Genomic DNA, 17720 nt, shown 5'->3' on the forward strand with positions numbered 1-17720 from the left:
AGATATAGAGGTCAATACAAATCTACAAACTGACACCAAAAACATAAAAACGGGAAAACTGATGTCGACTTTTTCTTGTGACAGCCTTGTGCATGTCAACCCTATGATCCACACCCATCAAGGGTTAAATAACGTAGGGTAGCTATGTGGATGTGTATTTCTGGGAGAGGGGGTTTTGAACATTTAACAAACGTCTAAAAACAAAGAAAAATTTATGTGCAGACTTTTTTTCCGTAGCCTAAAATAATGGAAAGTCTAATATGCAGAAAAAACTCCTGCTATCGTTTCATTGTCAACATGTCAAAAATCATCCATTTGGCACCTTTTAAAAACCTCCAATACTTTGCTTATGGTGCCTAAAAGCTTTCTATATGGTCCTGCTATCTCAGTAGCTACTTCTTGGGGTCCAGTATTATGTACCCACTCTTTTATATACTTCTCCCAGGTTGCTATTTGCAGATCACTCAGCTGAGCGCTGTGTTCGGAGCAATCTTGCCGAGCTTTCGGAGCGATCTAGCATTGCTCAAAACGCTCAGAAAAATCTCCCCATGTGTAGGCGCCTTTACACACAGAGAAAGGATAAGTAGGCATTGGAAAGCTAACTAAAAGGACACTCTTAATGTTTTAAGCAATGCGTGAACAATGTGAGGTGTGTCCAGCCTGGAAGTGAGCACATTGCACCATGCACAGTGCTCATCAACTGCAAAAAATCCCCTAGAACAGTTCCCACATTTTGCACAAGTAATACTTTGTTCTACAAGCTATTAGCTACGGCATCTAGTACAGAGTATTTACATGATTTCTCCCAAGTGGTGTATAAAACAATGCAAACGTATTTTGTTTGCGTATAGAAAGGACAGATACATAAAAGACCCACTTCCTAATTTCACCCCCAACTGCAGTAGCACATAAACAGGAAGTTAAAACTACAGTAGTACCTTGTGTGGTCTCCAAATTAATTACCTCTACACACAATCAATTATTATTTGACATGGAATTGCAGATCAGCTTCATCAATCACAATTACTGATCAAAAGTCAGTGTCTATTGACAGTGGATGAGAAAAGCCTCTAGGGCAAAGGGAGGAGCACGCAATTCACCCATTCAGGAACATGACATTATTTATGTATGTGCCTTAAGGTCCATACACACTGGTCGACTATGCCCAGCGTGTATGGACAGCGATGATTACTATCACCGTTGTGGATAAAGCCACTCAATGCATACACACTGAGCGGCTTTCCTCCTGCCCGGCATCGACGGAGAGGGGGGCGTTGCATAGCGGAGCTGGTATAACCAGCAGATGAACGGCTTTCCCGGCGATGTCGCAGCAGCACTCACCGCTCATCGCCGGGTCATACACACTGGGCGGCTTTGACCTGAAAGACTCTGAAACCTGCTGTTTTGAGGGACTTTCAGATCAAAGTCGCCCAGTGTGTATGGGCCTTTAGCTTAATATTGAAGTTAATAAAACTAATAAAAAAAAACCTAATAGAATGAAAAAGTTCTCAACCATGTTGTAGGCCATAAAGAAGAAGCACTTACCTCTACTAATTCGCTGCTTTTCCCCAGATAAAATGCCAGGTGTATCTATAATACTGATGCTCTCCAGGACAGGATTGGGTAGTTGTGCACATATAAACCTACAGTCAAAATAAATATCCGTTATTTACAAATTCTGATTACGGTCATGTTCACTGGCAAAATAGGCAATAAAGAACAAGGAACCAGACATGATATAAACTATAAGAAAATAACAAAGCCGTCTTATGGTGACCACACATGGTGAGATGTTTCAGCCTATACAATGTGTGCTATGCGATTTGGACTGCACACACACTGGAGGTCATTCTGGTGGACTCCCAAAGCTGCAAATTTTGCAGCTTTGCGAGTTAACTTAACGCTGCACGCACAGTGATTTTCCCCACACACATGCGAACAAATGTTTTACATAAACATCCAATCGCAGCTTGCGTGTGGGGCAGAAATCATTTGATGGTCGTGACCATTGAATGACGTCTACAGTGGTCGCAAATCTAAGTAATTCTCTGGTGACTCAGATTTGTGGCACCCTAGTACGGGTAGAGCCCAGGCAGCTGACATCCGGGGACGTCAGCTGCCCACCCTCTGCACCCACATCACGCCCATGAAACTCTGGCTTTTCCCATGGCCTTGACCTGTGCCCGCCACCCCACACACCCCACCCGCACTGCTTCGTGCCAACAACTACGCAAGTCGCCGCATCAGGTGCCTTGAAAAAGACAGAATACCTGTCGAAACCGGTCGGCCAAAGGGGGAGATCAGCACAGAGGCTTTCACTTGGAAAGAAGGAGCATTTACCAGGGACGCCTGTCTACAAGTTTTTGTGGACCACTTGCTTTGAACTTCAGTGCTCAGAGATACACCAAGGTTCCTGGTTTGTGGTATTTGTACGTAAAATGTAAGGTGTTGCATTTTTTCTTGGAGGCGTTTCAGAGCTGCTTAGCGCACTATTTTATTGTCCTCAATACACTTTGCTAAGTCACCACATCCGTTCACGCAGATGGCCTGCACATGCGCACCCCATCACTCACAGTTGTGATTTTGCAAAGGTGAGCATCAACCAGAATGTTGTGTGATTTGAACTACAGCAGATTTTGGCTACACTACAATAGCATGTAGTACAATAGCATGCGGCGTGCTACAAAAATACCTGCATGCACATACAATTTTGCCTTGCGGTATGGTCACTTCATTGTACCCCTACGTTCACTGCCCTGTGAGTGCTTTGTCTTGTACCACTGCAGTTGTCAATGGCTAGCCACTGCCTGATCACATACTGTATATAGCATCATGAGCAGTTTAACATGTACGGCTGTGTACTCATAACAAATATAACATAACTTGCAAAAGTTATAAAATCTGCCACGTTTTATACAAGTCACTGCACTCAGCATTAAGACTTCTATTGGCCTCATATTTCACAGTAAAATCAGGAGAATTTGTTTCATGACATATTTAAAATGCGTCAATATTCATTATCACTGTGTTATACTTCTAATAAAAGCAATATTTTATTATATGAACTAATTATATACATAGAAAGAATTTATTTTTAATAAGCGAAAACCAGACGAAGAAACGGTCAGATCTAATGCGGCCTGTATTTACTGCATATGATTGGTCAATGATTTGGGTGCACAACAGACAAACAGATGGAGATGTGCATTTTGATCAAGTATAGGATAAATATTCCTATATTCTACATGCATCCAGTTCAATGACTCCAGTCTTTGTTCACTGAACACGAGTAGAACGTAGCTTGTACAACAGCAGGTGCTCCCAATAGATTTCAGTAGAGTACACAGTTGAATTCTATATTTAAAGCACAACAAACTGACAACTGTTCATTCCAATGGCACAGGACGTGCAGACAGCTGTACCCAGACATGCAGACATTCGCTTTCACCTGTTCATGGCACAGAAAAACATTTCAGTAATAATGTATACAGGTCTTGTAAATATTTATCCAAGATGGCTACACAAAAGGGGATGAAAAGAAAAACATTTTAACCACGAGGGAGATTTTAAATCACTTGCAAATACAGATTTCTTTTCCATCTACAAGAATACAATAGAATGTTCCTTTAATGTAGTGTTATAGCGCAGTATTGGCCCCGGTCCCTGCTGGTGATTCATACATACTTCTCCAGGGTGGGAAGTTGAAGAACTATCTATGGGTGAGGGAAGTGCAGTCTCATGCAGTGAGCTGGATGTAACAGATGCCACTGCCAGTAGAATACCATACCCGCTAGGGATGTGTACTTCATTACAATATTACAAAAACTCCCTTCCACGTAATATTGAGCAGACTAGATCATTTCACTGATTAATACTAGTAAATGGAACCCGTGGTTTTTACGCTTTTGCAAACGATATGCAGTCCACATCTTTGGAGCAGTCCTCACACTAGTTCTCAAGGACAACAATATAATGATATACAGCTAAGGAGAGCCTAAAATCCCTTATCAAGAACCTGTATCGTACAAGGCCATAATATGTTATCCGTATGACTGGTGGATGGAACACCCATGAATATGGTCTTGCTTCTAACATCATTAACCCATTGGCACACATCATTCATGTATAATAGAATGTTCCAATGTAATAACTTGGCAAAATAATGGAAAACCGCAGAATACATCCCACAGAGCCGTTCTCTGTGGAACTAGGACACTTGTAGTTGCCTGGGTTATCTAACTGCCGGGTCTCACCCAGGTCTTTGGATCTGGATGCGACTCAGCAGTTGTTCCCTTTTACACCAGCTTCCCCTGGCATTATGCTGAGTGGGCGACATTGGGCCCTGAGCCGGCGCTTGGAGATGACATCATCTCCAAGCGCCGGTACCCCCGCAATGTCGACCGATACGCTGGGGCAAGCCCAGCACCCGAGAATCAGCTGGTCTGCCCCCAGCCTTCGTGCGCCCCCAGCTTCATTCTGTGAGGTGAATGGATGCTGTACACAGGCATTCATTCACCTACTCCCAGCATAGTACCGTAGACAGCAGCGGAGGGTGTACACGACCCCTGCCCAACCTCAGGACCCTGCAGTCCAGAGGTATGGGCTCCCCTATTGGTGGAAATGGGTCCCCGAGTCGGATGACCCAGGTTACCCATTTACACGGCCCCCGACTCCGTGAAGCCCTGTGTCCGACCCTGAACATTTTCTGGGCCAATCATCGGTGGAACAGTTTTTTGTCTCCCTTTTAAACCAAGCCCAGGCCTGGAGTAGCAATAACCCGGGTCGAGGCTCTGTGTAAAAGGGGTATAAGTTGCAAGTGGAGAGCTCTGACCATGGACTCCCAGCAGCTAACATAACAGCCCATGGTCCAGCATTGTGAAGCCACAAACTCTGATTAAGTAAGGGCTTAACGGTGACATTAGTACTCAGAGGGGACAGGCATATGACCAGTTTCCATCTAAATAATTAGAGAGAAGAAATGTAGTGGTATGGAAGGAGGAGCAAATAAAAGGATGACCAATAATAAAGAGTGGGGATACGGATGGAGGGGGTTAATAAGTGTGGCAGGTTACAGAGGAGTGCTGAGGGGATTAGGAGTTTATGATGGAGACGTGAAATGGAATGGTTGGGACTGGGGCAGATGTATTAAGCCTTAACAAGATATAAATGCAAGGGTGATAAGGAGAGATAAAATGTCCAGCCAATCAGCTCCTTACTGACTTTTTTCAAACACAGCCTGTAACATGGCAGTTAGCAGGTGATTGGCTGGGCCAGGGGTTCCCAATCTTTTTCTAATCACGGCACCCTAGAGTATCAGAATTTTGTTCACGGCACCCTAGGCCCCAAAAAATATATATCAAATTAAGTAGATTGTGTTTATATGTGCTTCTTAGGTTCAGTTATGTGGTAAAGGGCAGGATTTGGTTCTGATTGTACATATTTTATGATTGGCAGCCACCAGCACTCGTTTTGTCCAGAAATAATTGATCATAAACAATTTGAATTGGTCCTGGACGACCAACCCGAGGCACCCCTGTAAGTGTCCCGAGGCACCCCAGGGAGCCGCGGCACACAGTTTGGGAACCACTGGGCTGGGCTATTATCTCTCCTTATCACCCTTGGTTTTATCTCTTGTTAAAGCTTAATACATCTGCCCCATGCCATCAAGGAGCACCAACAGTGCAGGTTTTAAATATATGCACAGGAGGCTTAAGCTGGCCATACATCAGAAAGATCGATCTTAAGATCGATTGCGCTCATGATTGTGTACAATTCCCTTGAAATCCCCGGCAGTCCTTGGTGGGTTTTGGACATACAATCTACTTACAATCCATCATACAATCCATCTGCTGCATGATTGTGTACACAAAATCTGCATACAATCCATCTTACAATCAATTGAGATTGTATGATTGGGTACAATATCTTTCTGATGTATGGCCACCTTTAGGGGGTTAGTCTGGTTGGTTTGCAAAAGCCTTTAATGGACAAAACCATGTGCACTGCAGGTGGGGCTGATGTAACATGTGCAAAGTGTGTTACATTTGGGTGAGTTATATTGTTTCTGTGCCGAGTAAATACTGGCTGCTTTATTCTTACACTGCAATTTAGAGGTCAGTTTGAACACACCCTATCCAAATGGAACTCTCTCTGCACAGGTTACATCTGTCCCACCTGCAGTGCAGCATGGTTTTGTCCATTAAAGAAGGAGCTTGCTTTTGCAAACCAACCAGAATCACCCCCTTAATGAGTGACTCAGCCAGTATGATTTAACTCTTTCAGTGATCGATCCTTAAAATATCCGCTAAAACTGCCAGCATCGCTCACAGCAACTGTCCTTTTAGTATAAATAAATACGCATACAGCCAATTAATTGAAGTTTACATAAATATTGCATAGGAAGAAAATAAAAAAAAGAACCGTCGCCGTGAGCGGCACTGGCATTTTTTAGCGGGTACTTTGAGGATCTCACAGCAACGTTGGCACTCAGGGTTAATAAAAAAAAAAGTTTGCTTGACGTGTATTACACCTATTTTGACAAATTCCCTTGGCACTCAGAGTTAATAATCTGTGCTGAGCCACGGGTATCCTTAAAACCTAGACTGACTGTGCTGTCTGAGAGCCCTAAGTTAGAGGTTTGAAAGATGCCGAGGAGAGGGCTATTGGTTTTAAGGAGAATGAGGGATCATAGAGAATGGAACTGGAGGTAGAGCATGAAAGGATGAAGGGAGAGGAGACTACAGGTATAATCCCTCATCTGTCGTCCATACCCAGTGACCACCTCCTTCCTCCTCCCTAGCAGCAGTACTTCCCATTGCGGGTGCAGGGAGGAGGAGCCCTGGAGTCCTTGCAGCAGGAGGCTCCCGGGTGTAGGAGGTGAGAGGGAGCCGCGGGCACCGGTGGCTTCGCAAAGGGCAGCTATTTTAGCAAGAGCCACCTAATTGATACTAATTGCATATGTTAGTACAAATGCGATTAGTACCAATGTGATGTGCAGCAATTGCTTAGTATATATCGCCCTTAATCACAAATGTAAGCTTACTTAAAGGCGGGGGGTGAGTGGAAACACCATATAATCTAGGGGATATCCAGAAAAAAAAATTACAATACCCTGACTAGGCAGAGAACTAATCACTATAGGCCATGTTGGAAATCCCCAAGCCCTAATGCAATGTGTAGTGACAATGGGACACATTGCCAGGATGAATGTCACAAGAATTCAGTGACAACAGAGTAAAGCTCAAACTAATCTGACGGTCTGAAATAGAGTTTAGAAATTAAATATATGGAATTTAAGAAAAAAAAATATTGGTAGATGCACGAAATTTGGGAACTAAAGGAGCGCATACACTCTCCGATTCCCGGCAGTGCCATGTGTGCATTGAGGTGCGCGCTCCCACGGCACCTCATCACACAGTACAAAAAGTATGTGCTGCACATACTTTTTGTACTTGCTTTTCATCACATCGCATCGCATGCACAAGGCATGCAATGCGATGTGATGGATGTTACTGTAGCCCAGAACGCACGCCGGGATCGGAGCGTGTATGGGCACCTTAAGTATGAAGATGACTGTATATGTCAGAGAAAGGACTTGTTATGTGAGAATTCTGAGCAGTCCACAAAAAAAAAAAAAAATCATAAATTAGGACACTTACAGGCAGAAACTATATATATATATATATATATATATATATATATATATATATATATATATATATATATATATATATATATATATATATATATATATATATATATATATATATATATATATATATATATATATATATATATATCTGGCCAGTGGTGGGGATGCTATCCCACACTCCCTCTCACCCTACACTGCTCTCTCACACTCCCTCTTGCCCTAAACTGCCTGCCCCACTCTGTTCACCCTGCTACTACATTCCCGCTTACCATGCACCCCGTTTCTCTCATACTCCCGCTCACCCTGCTTTCTTACACTCCCGTTTACCTACAACCCGCTTCCCATGCACCCACTTTCCCCTCACACTCCCGCCTACCCCATTCAACTACATTCCTGAACCCCATCCCCACACTTCCATTCACTCTGCACTCCTAAAAATTTGGGTTTATGCGGCATGTCTTGCACTTTTCAATAGCATACGATGGAAAGAACATACCCATGGTAAAAATGTATTTCTGCTAGGCCCACAGTTATTTTTGTACAAAATTTTTTTTTCCAGTTAAATATCTCACAGTAACAGAAATTTTTCTGGCTGGGAAAAACATTAATGTATCAATCCGAGCGAGAGTCAGTTGTTTGATCGCTGTCTATCAGTAGATGGCACCCCAAAGAGAGGTTGAAAGGAGCAAAAAGTGACCCATAACAGGGACTCTTTGGTCAGTTTAGCTGCTTTATGGGGCTTACCCCAACCTCTCTGTGCAATAAACAGCACAATGGAACACCCCCATCTCCTGTAACTTTAGCTGGAAACATTAAAAACAACTGAATTCCTCCCACAAAGACTCAAAACATGCACTAAAAACAACAAGCAACCTCAGTGCCTCAAACTCCTCTATATCAGGGGTGTCCAAACTTTTATGACCCAGTATCTACTCTGCGTACACTTACTTTTTGTACTTTCCTGCGGTTGAGGTTACCCAACACCTTTATATTATAAGGCAGAATCCCTAATGACCCAAAATGGCTGTCCAATCTGGGTCCACTATAATACATTATATAATTAATGATTACACTCCTGGATACTATTTTCTGTAAAAAAAAAAAAAAAAAAAACTGTCTAATCCATTTTTAAACATATCAATTGAATCTGCCATCACAACCTTCTCTGGCAGAGTTTTCCATTTCTTTACTGCCATTAAAGAAACTCTCCCTTCACCGTGTGAGAAACTTCCTCTCCCAATACCTAGTTTCAAACAATATTGCAGAAAACAATCAAATCAAATCCAGGTTTACAAAGATTACAGTAATATGGCCGTATATCTTATGAAGCAGGAAAATATACTGTGAATGCTTTCCACGGTTGGTCTAACGAGCAAATAATTACCTTGCAAAATCTTGAGGTGGCAAAGGTTGCCTTTACTTGCTTGAAAAGTTCTGTATGATTCTTTTAAAAACATTTGTGCTCTTTGCTTTCAAAAAGCAAACCTCACAACAATAGCGGAGGAAGGAGGATCAGACAGTTTCCGACAGCGTTGAAGGCGGATTTCGACAAAACAGATCTGACTTAAAACAAGTTCTGTCGAAAACGGCCGTGGATTGTCGAATTCACAGACGTTTTGCGACACTCTGTGTCCATTTTTGCCAACATTACACTTTCCGACTCTCGACAGCTGGAACATTAAATTCTGGCTGTAGAGTGGAGCAAAAATGGCCTCGGATTCCAACTGTTGGGACATTCTGACAGTAGGATTTGAATACCGCCCTAAATCTCAGCAATTCCAATGCCTAAATAAAAGGTGCTTTCCAGGCATTGTGGTACACTGCTACAAGTCTCTGCAACAATTTATGTAAGCATACTGAATATTAGGGCTCACTAATAGACTCTCCTCTCAGTGCAGGCACTCACACTGAAGATTAGGGCTTATTAAAGGGTTTATTTACTAAGATGGTTGCAATGGGCAACTCAATCAGTATCTACCTATTCATTTAGCACATACTACATGTTAATTTAGCGCCTTCTAGAAGATAAGATAGACTGATTGGTTGCCCATAGCAACATCCCATCTTCAGTAGAACTCTCATATTGGTAAATAAACCCCTAAAGCCCCATACACCCTTAACGAGTGCCTGCCGATGCCAATATTGGCGGCAACGGGGACCCGGCATTGGCAAGTGCACACACACTTGCCGATGCCAGGGGGCGACGGCGGGGGGAGTGACGGTCATACTGTGGCTGCAGCATGACTATCACTATCGAGGGCTCCCTCGTCCAAATACGTCTGTGCATCATTAACAATACGGAGTGTACATACTAGGCGATATTGTTCACAATACATCTTAGGAAGCTCGGTACTTGTTTCCTAGCACGGTGCCCATCGCCATACCATAATTAGTGGTGTGCGATGAGATATTCCCGTTAAATTAACAGGAGTGCTTGTACAATGAAATATCGCATAGCATTGCATGCCAGCAAATGGCATGCAATGCAATTTTTAATTGTACAAGTACCCTGATGGGTGCTTTACAATGTTAAATGCACCGCCATTGTCAACGCCACCCCCACTATCAACGCCAAGCGGCTTGCGGATAGTGGAGGTATGAAAAGGTAGGGGACGCGTACCGCTGCGCTCGCCACACTTCGGGTTGGCGTTGATAGTGGGGGTGCATTTAACATTGTAAGCACCCATCAGGGTGCTTGTACAATTAAAAATCAAATCGCATGCCGCTATATTGCATGCGATGCGATTGTATAAGATGTACTATGATCAAAATCGCTGTGCTAGGAAACCAGTACCGACAGCTCCTTTTGAGCAATATTGTGAACAATATCATCTAGTGTCTATGGAGCTTAATAATGCCCATACATTTGTGCGATGGGACATCCAAATTCGCAATGCGATGTCACGTGGCATCCTATGGTGTCCAAGTGCTTTTTTTCCCAGCACCCGATGTTGCATGTCATGTCCATCGGGTGCTGGAAGAAGGCTGGTGTAGTGGGCGGCGGGAGGGCTGGCGTGCAGCGTTTATCAGCAGCAAGCGGCAGAATAAAATAAAAGCACTGGGCGGCCCTCACATTCAGGCCGCCGCTAAGAAACTCTTATCAGAAAGCAGTCTTAGGAGTGTGATTCCTGATAAACTTTTAAATGCTTTGGTGGTGATTCAATGAAATACAATGTAAGGACAATGCCGCATTAGGAGAGAGTGCGAGTGCCAGAAACCACTCCCAACCCATCACTTTACCTCACCCGGCTATAGGAATGTGCAGGAAAATGTAACACATGTATGGGAGATGTGCCCCTTACACATCGCACAGAATCATGTGATCATACATTGTATGTCACTTTCACTTACTTGGGGGGAAATGCAGTAGCATGAGTAGAATGAGAAGTAAGGACACCCCTTTCCTTCACCTTTCAAGCTGGCTGAACAAAACCGCAGCCCCCCACCCCCTCAAAAAAAAATACGTAATGGCAGTAAAGCTCCAGGTTTCCTCTTGAAAGGATATCCTGAGAACAGGACTCAGAAAGGCAATAACATCCGACAGCTGGCTAAGCAATAATGTAAAGCAGAGGGTCATTTCTATAGACACTGAGTGCACACTAGAAGATATTAGCCGTTCGACCGAACAGCCGATATATTTTGCAGTCCGACGGCAGGTGTGTACCCCTAGATGACATCTAAAGATATATTGGTGCATCTGGCAGTGTGTATGGGTGGTCCGCTGACCTTCTGTACGAATGCTGCGGGGCTAATGACTGCTGGGCAGGCAAAATCAATTGCCTGCCCAGGTGGATGGATGAGGGCCATCACATCAAGCAGCCGATCGATGATATCCTTCTTCCACAGACCTAAGAATCCCAGGTTTTTGCACATAATTTCGCTGGTTATATCAGTAGCCAGACCCCAGGGTCCAGCAGCTATTGGCTTTACCCATGTATAAAAGCATGAGCAAGAGCTGTTTCCACTGCTGGTTACCTGGGTTTTACCTACTAAAAATCTCGCTCATTACCTGTGAAAAAAAATCCCAGGCCACTAGACCCAGGAATTTTTCCTTATAGCCGAACCCGCTGAGTAAATTCCAGAGTTTATCTGGCAATAAGCTGGGTTTTTTGGGCAGTGGAAAAGGGGTATAGCAGGGTTTTTAGCGGGTCTTTGCCAGGTAACGTTCCTGCATGCTGCCCAGTCAGCAGTCTGCACAGGCCAGCCGCCCGCTGCCGCGTGTTACCTGCCTATCCTCTGCTGAGCTGACAGCATCCCACCGCTGAGGTGACCGTCTGCTGCACTGCTTTCCCAGGTTTCCAGTTTCAGTGTAAACCTTGTCAACCCAGGAACACAGCACAGTGGAAATTCGGGTCTAAAATCCAGTGTGAGAGATTTTGGTGGAAAAGTAATAAAAGTGTATATATTTCAAGCGCAGGTCCACAGACAAGTCTGTCTGATGTGTACCCAGCCATTGATACATTTCTAAATATGTATTCTATGTAAACTTTCTTTTACATTTGCACAATTTTTAGCAGTTGTCCTGAGATTTTTGTTATTCACCTCACTATAGCTTAGAGAAATAAAAAGCACTGATATGATATAGATAATCAGGTTATAGTTCCAATGCATACATACAGGTGTAACAGGAGTGTTAGGCCTCCCTGAATGGAATTGGCACTTGAGTGAGAGGAGTATTACTACTGTCTCATGTATAACCCTTTCACACCGCACCTTAAAACCGGGTTATTGCCAGGTCAAGGTGCAGTGTGAAAACACCAAACCTTATATATCCCGGGTCAACCAACCTGGCAATTCTACCCAGGGTGTAAGAAGGGTTAAACCATGGTCCCCCGCTGTACAATGAGCAACACTGGTTTATTGTGAAAGTGCAATGTTATCTGAAAGAGGTAGTAGAGACACTTTAAAACCTTAACCTGAATCAGAAGAACCCAATGGCCTTATTGTGAGTGCATGCAACCTGCGTGTAAAGCTGCTGATCAAGTAGTAGAGTATTTGTTATAAATGGGCACAGGCAAAAAAAAAACTCTACAGTGCCTCCATTACACACAGAGTGTGCCTAACTATGCTGTTGCGACCGGGCTGATAAGGTATCAGAAATAAAGTGGAAAAGTGATGGGCATATCTAGGCAATGTCTCCAAGTGCTGCAGGAGGGTCAAAGTGTCAGTCTCATAACAATGTAATGAAAGTGCTTTGGGCAGGTCAAAGCAGCTGTGTTAACAGACGTAGAGGCAGCCATACTAAGAAAGAGAAACTCCAACCACAAGTCTTGTGTAAGCGTTGATGGTGCACCAGTGGTGGGATCTTAAGAAACACTGGCGGTACGACAGCTTTCAGAGATGCTGAAAGTGGGCATATCAGTCCTTCCACAAGATTGTAAGCTTGCGAGCAGGGCCCTCCTTTCTCTAAGTCCGTCTGTTATTACCCAGTTTGTTTTAGCACCGTTTCCAATTGTAAGGCACAATGGAATATGCTGCGCTTTAATAACAAACTGTCAATAAATGAAATTAGACACATGGGGCCGATCATAGCGTTTGCATATACCTGCAGCCGCAACTCCAGCAACTAGGATTTTTAGTTCTCCAATAATAGAGCCAAACAGCATATTTCAGGTGAATGCATCGGCAAAACCAGATGCAATAGTGTCCTAAGGGTGCTGGCATTTATACTGTACTCACTGTAGTGTGCATACACATTGCACGGCAGTTTATGGAGAATATCCATTCGCATCAGTCCCTACCCCAATGTACCTCGCAATCTATGTCCTGATTTACTGCCACAGGGATGCAGCTGTGCAATACTGTACAAATGAATTGCAAATACAACAGAGGGCATCTGTCAATTTTGCTACAGCTAAGGAGGCAAACGATAAATGTAAGATCTCACAAGCAGGGCCCTCTTCCCTCATGAGCTTTTCCTTCTCTTACTGAAACCACTAAATCCTGTGGGTTTCTGCCACGCTAATACTTATTTACTTATAGTCTGCTGTTGCAGTTACACTATATGTTTATGTACCCTGTACTTGCCCTCTATTGTATTCAGCTGTAAAGGCCCCATACGCTACATTTACATACAATGTAAGCTTTACCTGCAGCGATCAATCACAGGAAAAGAGCTCAAATTCCTGGTGAATGACAGCAGGTCTGATGCGGTTCTGTGCGCATTTAGGTTCTACGTTTACAGACACAGTTGCACTGTTGACGGCCATGCTCAGAGTAACACAATCTGTACCTGTTGCACGCTCTGATTACTCAGATTATTATGCACAATGACAGATCAGCGCCGCAGCTGGTGACTGTCTTTGTTGAAAGCCCATTGGACCATGGCATTTGGGTACTTGTGTATTATCACGGCGCCCACGATTTCCATCGTAAGGGCTCCAAAAAATCTCACACTACTAAATCAGGTACACGATGCCATGCGATGGGCGCCGTGATAATACACAAGTACCGGCATTTGTATAAAATACATATTTATTAAGGATCACATACACATTGCGATCTGGGCAGAATATTACCACCCAGGATCGCATTGTAATATCCCATCATATCCCGGGGATGTATCATCCCGCACGGTCTGTAGCCCATAGGCTACAATGGCCTTCACCATCTCAGAATGGCGGTAGCTCAGGGACCGGAAGTGATGCTGCCCGATGTTGATACATCATTGGGCAGCTCTGCATCCTCCATAGAAACCTATGGGAGATGTGTCCGGCGGTGTTGCTGGAGGGATCAGAGATGCAGTCCCTCCCTCCCGATTAATTCAGGAAATATTTAATATTTGTGGCTAACCCTTTTGGGGATTTAGCCACAAACATTAAATGGGCCCCATAGTATCTGCTCTTATGGGTTCTGTGCATACAGTGGCCTAGGCTAGTTATACACCCGCCCCGGTATACTACATTAGAACTGTGCTAGCCAGTGACATGGGAGCAGTAACACTACTTACACACGTCACAGGAGCATCTCTCATACACGCTCCGGTACACTACCTCCCGGGGATCCTAATGCATAGAGCAGGGCTCATCACATTTATACAGCTGTGCAACTAACCCTCCCAGAAAACCATGAATGACAGAGGGCAGCTGTTGCTGGGACTTGTAGTGCTACAGCAGGCGGCGGGTGGTGTGCGGCCGGCACTGACCTGTTCAGGAATGCGTTACCGAAGGCGCTGAGCTTTCTGAAGGGCTTCTTGGGATCCACCACCAGCGCGTTCCCGGGCAGCACCCCCTCCACCGGGCCGTGCATGACGGCGATGAATGAGTCGGTGGTGGGCTCCGGGCCGATCCTCATGCCGGGGAAGTCCTGCTCCATCAGGTGCCGGATGAAGGTGGTCTTCCCCGTGCTGTACTGCCCCACCAGCAGCACCATGGGCTTGTTATGGAAGTCAGCGTCCTCCAGGGCCGGGGAGTGGAACTCATGGAAGCGGTAGGTCTCCTCCAGGGGCAGCAGCTTCTGGGTGTACAGCTGGCGCAGGCCGTCGGCCACCGTCTGGAAGAGTTCGGGCTCCTTCTTCCTGCGGGCGTCCTTGCTGACCCAGCTGAACATGGCGGCGGGTAACCGGGTAACGGGGCGCTCAGCCTGTAACGGAACCGACGCGGGCTCCCGGGCCTGTGTGTCTCTCGCTAGGCGTGGCGCGCTGGAGGGGAGGAGAGCGAGCGCGCGTTCACGTGTGTCCCTAGTGCGGGGCTCTCACACACCGGCCGGTGCGGGGATCAGTACTGTGTGTGCGGTCCCCTTGTTCTCCTCGGTCAGGACTGCAGCGCCCGGTAATGAGCCACACAGAGAGCTGGTGACGGAGCAGCTCATTCATTCATTGCTCAGCAGCGTGGTGTGTGCGTGTCCTGTCTGCTTGACTGAGAGCCACAGGGAGTGGAATCCCGGACCACCCCGTGACGTCACGCATAGTGATGACGTCACTCCGGGCATTCCTACAGATTCCCTGACTCACTGAAGCTGAAATGTTCTAGAAGAGGAGAGGAGCCCTGCTACTCCGTGCCAGGGAACAGCAATGACTGACTAGTGATGGGAATACTCTACATAACAAACAGTTGCTCACTGCACTTTGCTGTGTGCTAAACTAACACTCTCTCTCTCTCTCTCTCTCTCTCTCTCTCTCTCACACACACTGTTTGCAAAACAGTCAGGGCAGGTAATTTATTACTTTTATTTACAGTTTCTTATATAGCGCAGCAGATTCCGTTGCGCCTTACAATTGTAATTGCTGCAGTAACACGGGATGATTCAGCTCAGCTCGCTAACGGTTGAATTTAGTCCGGGGACAGTTGTTTCGCCTCTGCGCACGCATATCGGAACTATCCAGATGTGCGAACGCCTTTGGCGACTATCACAGCAGGGTTGGTAGTGGGCGGGCAGGGGGCTGTCGCATGGGGATGCCCAGCATTTCCTGTGTGTGCCTACAAAAACGGAGGAAAATGCTGGGCGTCCCCATGTGAATGCAGGCATGTCGAAGTCTGTGGGGGGTGGGCGGCTGATGTCTGCGCCCAGTTCTTGCCCATCTCCGTCTTGATTTATTTCTGCGAGTGGGTGAAAAATCATTCGATGGTCGTAGACCATCAAATAATTTTTTTCCAGTATGCCCAGGTGCGAATGGATGTGGCAACTCAGCTTGGGCATTTAGATGGCAGAGGGGGCCGGCGTTTGCTACTCAACGGGTTGCATTTACCCTCTTGTTAAGCAACGAAAGGACGCTGCTTAGTGAGCAGATCAGAATCAGGCCCACAGCTTCATATAGGAATGGGTTCAGCAGCATCACATGGGGGGAGGTTTAAAACAAGAGAGCGGAAGAGAAATCTATCAATGATGAGCGACCACATACGAACACCTCCACTTGCATGATAGCAAGCAGACTCTGAGGGGAGGGGCAGTCGGTGCGTACCTGTTCACTAGGCTGCAATTACACAGTGATTATGATGGCTAGGAAACTCCGCTTCCAGATAGGGGATGGACCTTGCACCAAGATGCTCACACCATTCATATGGTGAATATGCCCTTTTCTTCCGTGCACACAAAGTGGGAGCATCTCTGCATTAGTATCAAATCTGAGTGGTTGCAAGGGCTGACAATTGTATTGTCCTGTCCCACATGCTATCTGACTGATGGATGACACAGTGGGAGGGCCTATTTATCCATAAATATTTGTAGGATATTCCCCCAAAACATCAGTTTTCAGGGATACCCACAAATATTAAGTATCACCCTAATGTACCATAGAGGAAACACAGCAGAATTCTCAATATTTTCAACAGCAGCCACATCCCTATAGGTTTCTGTAGGCGTGGCAGCAGTGGTACCATATGATCATGACAATTTTGCATTGTACAGGGTGTATGAGTTCAGTACTACTTGTGTCTTCATGTCATGAGTGCTTCCTGTCCCACTTATAGCTAGAGTGAACAGGCAGCACTTCAGTGTTTCTTTCTAGAGACAATGGGGGAAACAAAGCATCGCTCCCCCCCCCACCATATAATCCTGAAGCCCTGCCCCCATGTTCTGATTGGCCCGTCAGTCGAAAATGGATGACCATCATTAGGTAAAACTATTGATGGTCATCTAAAACAAAGTTTGTTACTATCTATGGCTGGTTGCAGTATCACCATCAATGACAACCATCAATGGTGACTGCACTGATGGCCATCCCTAGGCTAAAGCTAGGATTTTCGTCAGCTGCGGCAAGGCAGTAATTTGGCTTGACTCTCCTCCCCTCCTGCATGCACGTATATCACATCCAGCACTCCCTAGCCAGTGGTGGGATTTAGTCGGTTCGCTCCGATTCTTTAGAACCATTTGCTAAAGAGCACTGTCGGCAAGGTAGCGACAGTCCCATTGCGTGGCTCTCCTGCAGCTGCGCAAACCGAAAGCACTTCCTGGTGTCGTCAGGAGGGAAGCTGCTAGCAGCGGCCGCATGGCGTGACTCGGTCAGGCACCAGAGAGAAAGCGGTCGCCACGTTCTGCGAGAGGTGAGTGGCCATGGTAGAAGAGAGCAGGCTGCAGGTGCCACTTTCTGGGAGCGGCCGTGGGAGAGGAGAGCTCGGTGTTGTGTGTGGCC

At 45.5% G+C, this 17720-nt stretch overlaps 1 protein-coding gene across 1 annotated transcript in view; it reads right to left on the bottom strand.

Annotated features, from left to right (window-relative positions):
• EHD1 (EH domain containing 1) overlaps positions 1-15522 on the bottom strand; it is a 39386-nt gene extending 23864 nt beyond the window's left edge. The window contains exons 1-2 of the mRNA XM_083165088.1: positions 14796-15522; positions 1546-1643 (exon numbers count right to left, since the gene is read on the bottom strand). Of these exons, the coding sequence (XP_083021214.1) occupies positions 1546-1643; positions 14796-15199 (502 nt within the window). The 5' untranslated portion in view covers positions 15200-15522. The remainder of the gene's footprint in view (positions 1-1545; positions 1644-14795) is intronic.
• Between the last annotated feature and the right edge of the window lie 2198 nt (positions 15523-17720).

Source organism: Crinia signifera, chromosome 11, assembly GCF_055691185.1.
Source record: "Crinia signifera chromosome 11, ASM5569118v1, whole genome shotgun sequence".
Lineage (NCBI taxonomy): Eukaryota > Metazoa > Chordata > Amphibia > Anura > Myobatrachidae > Crinia > Crinia signifera.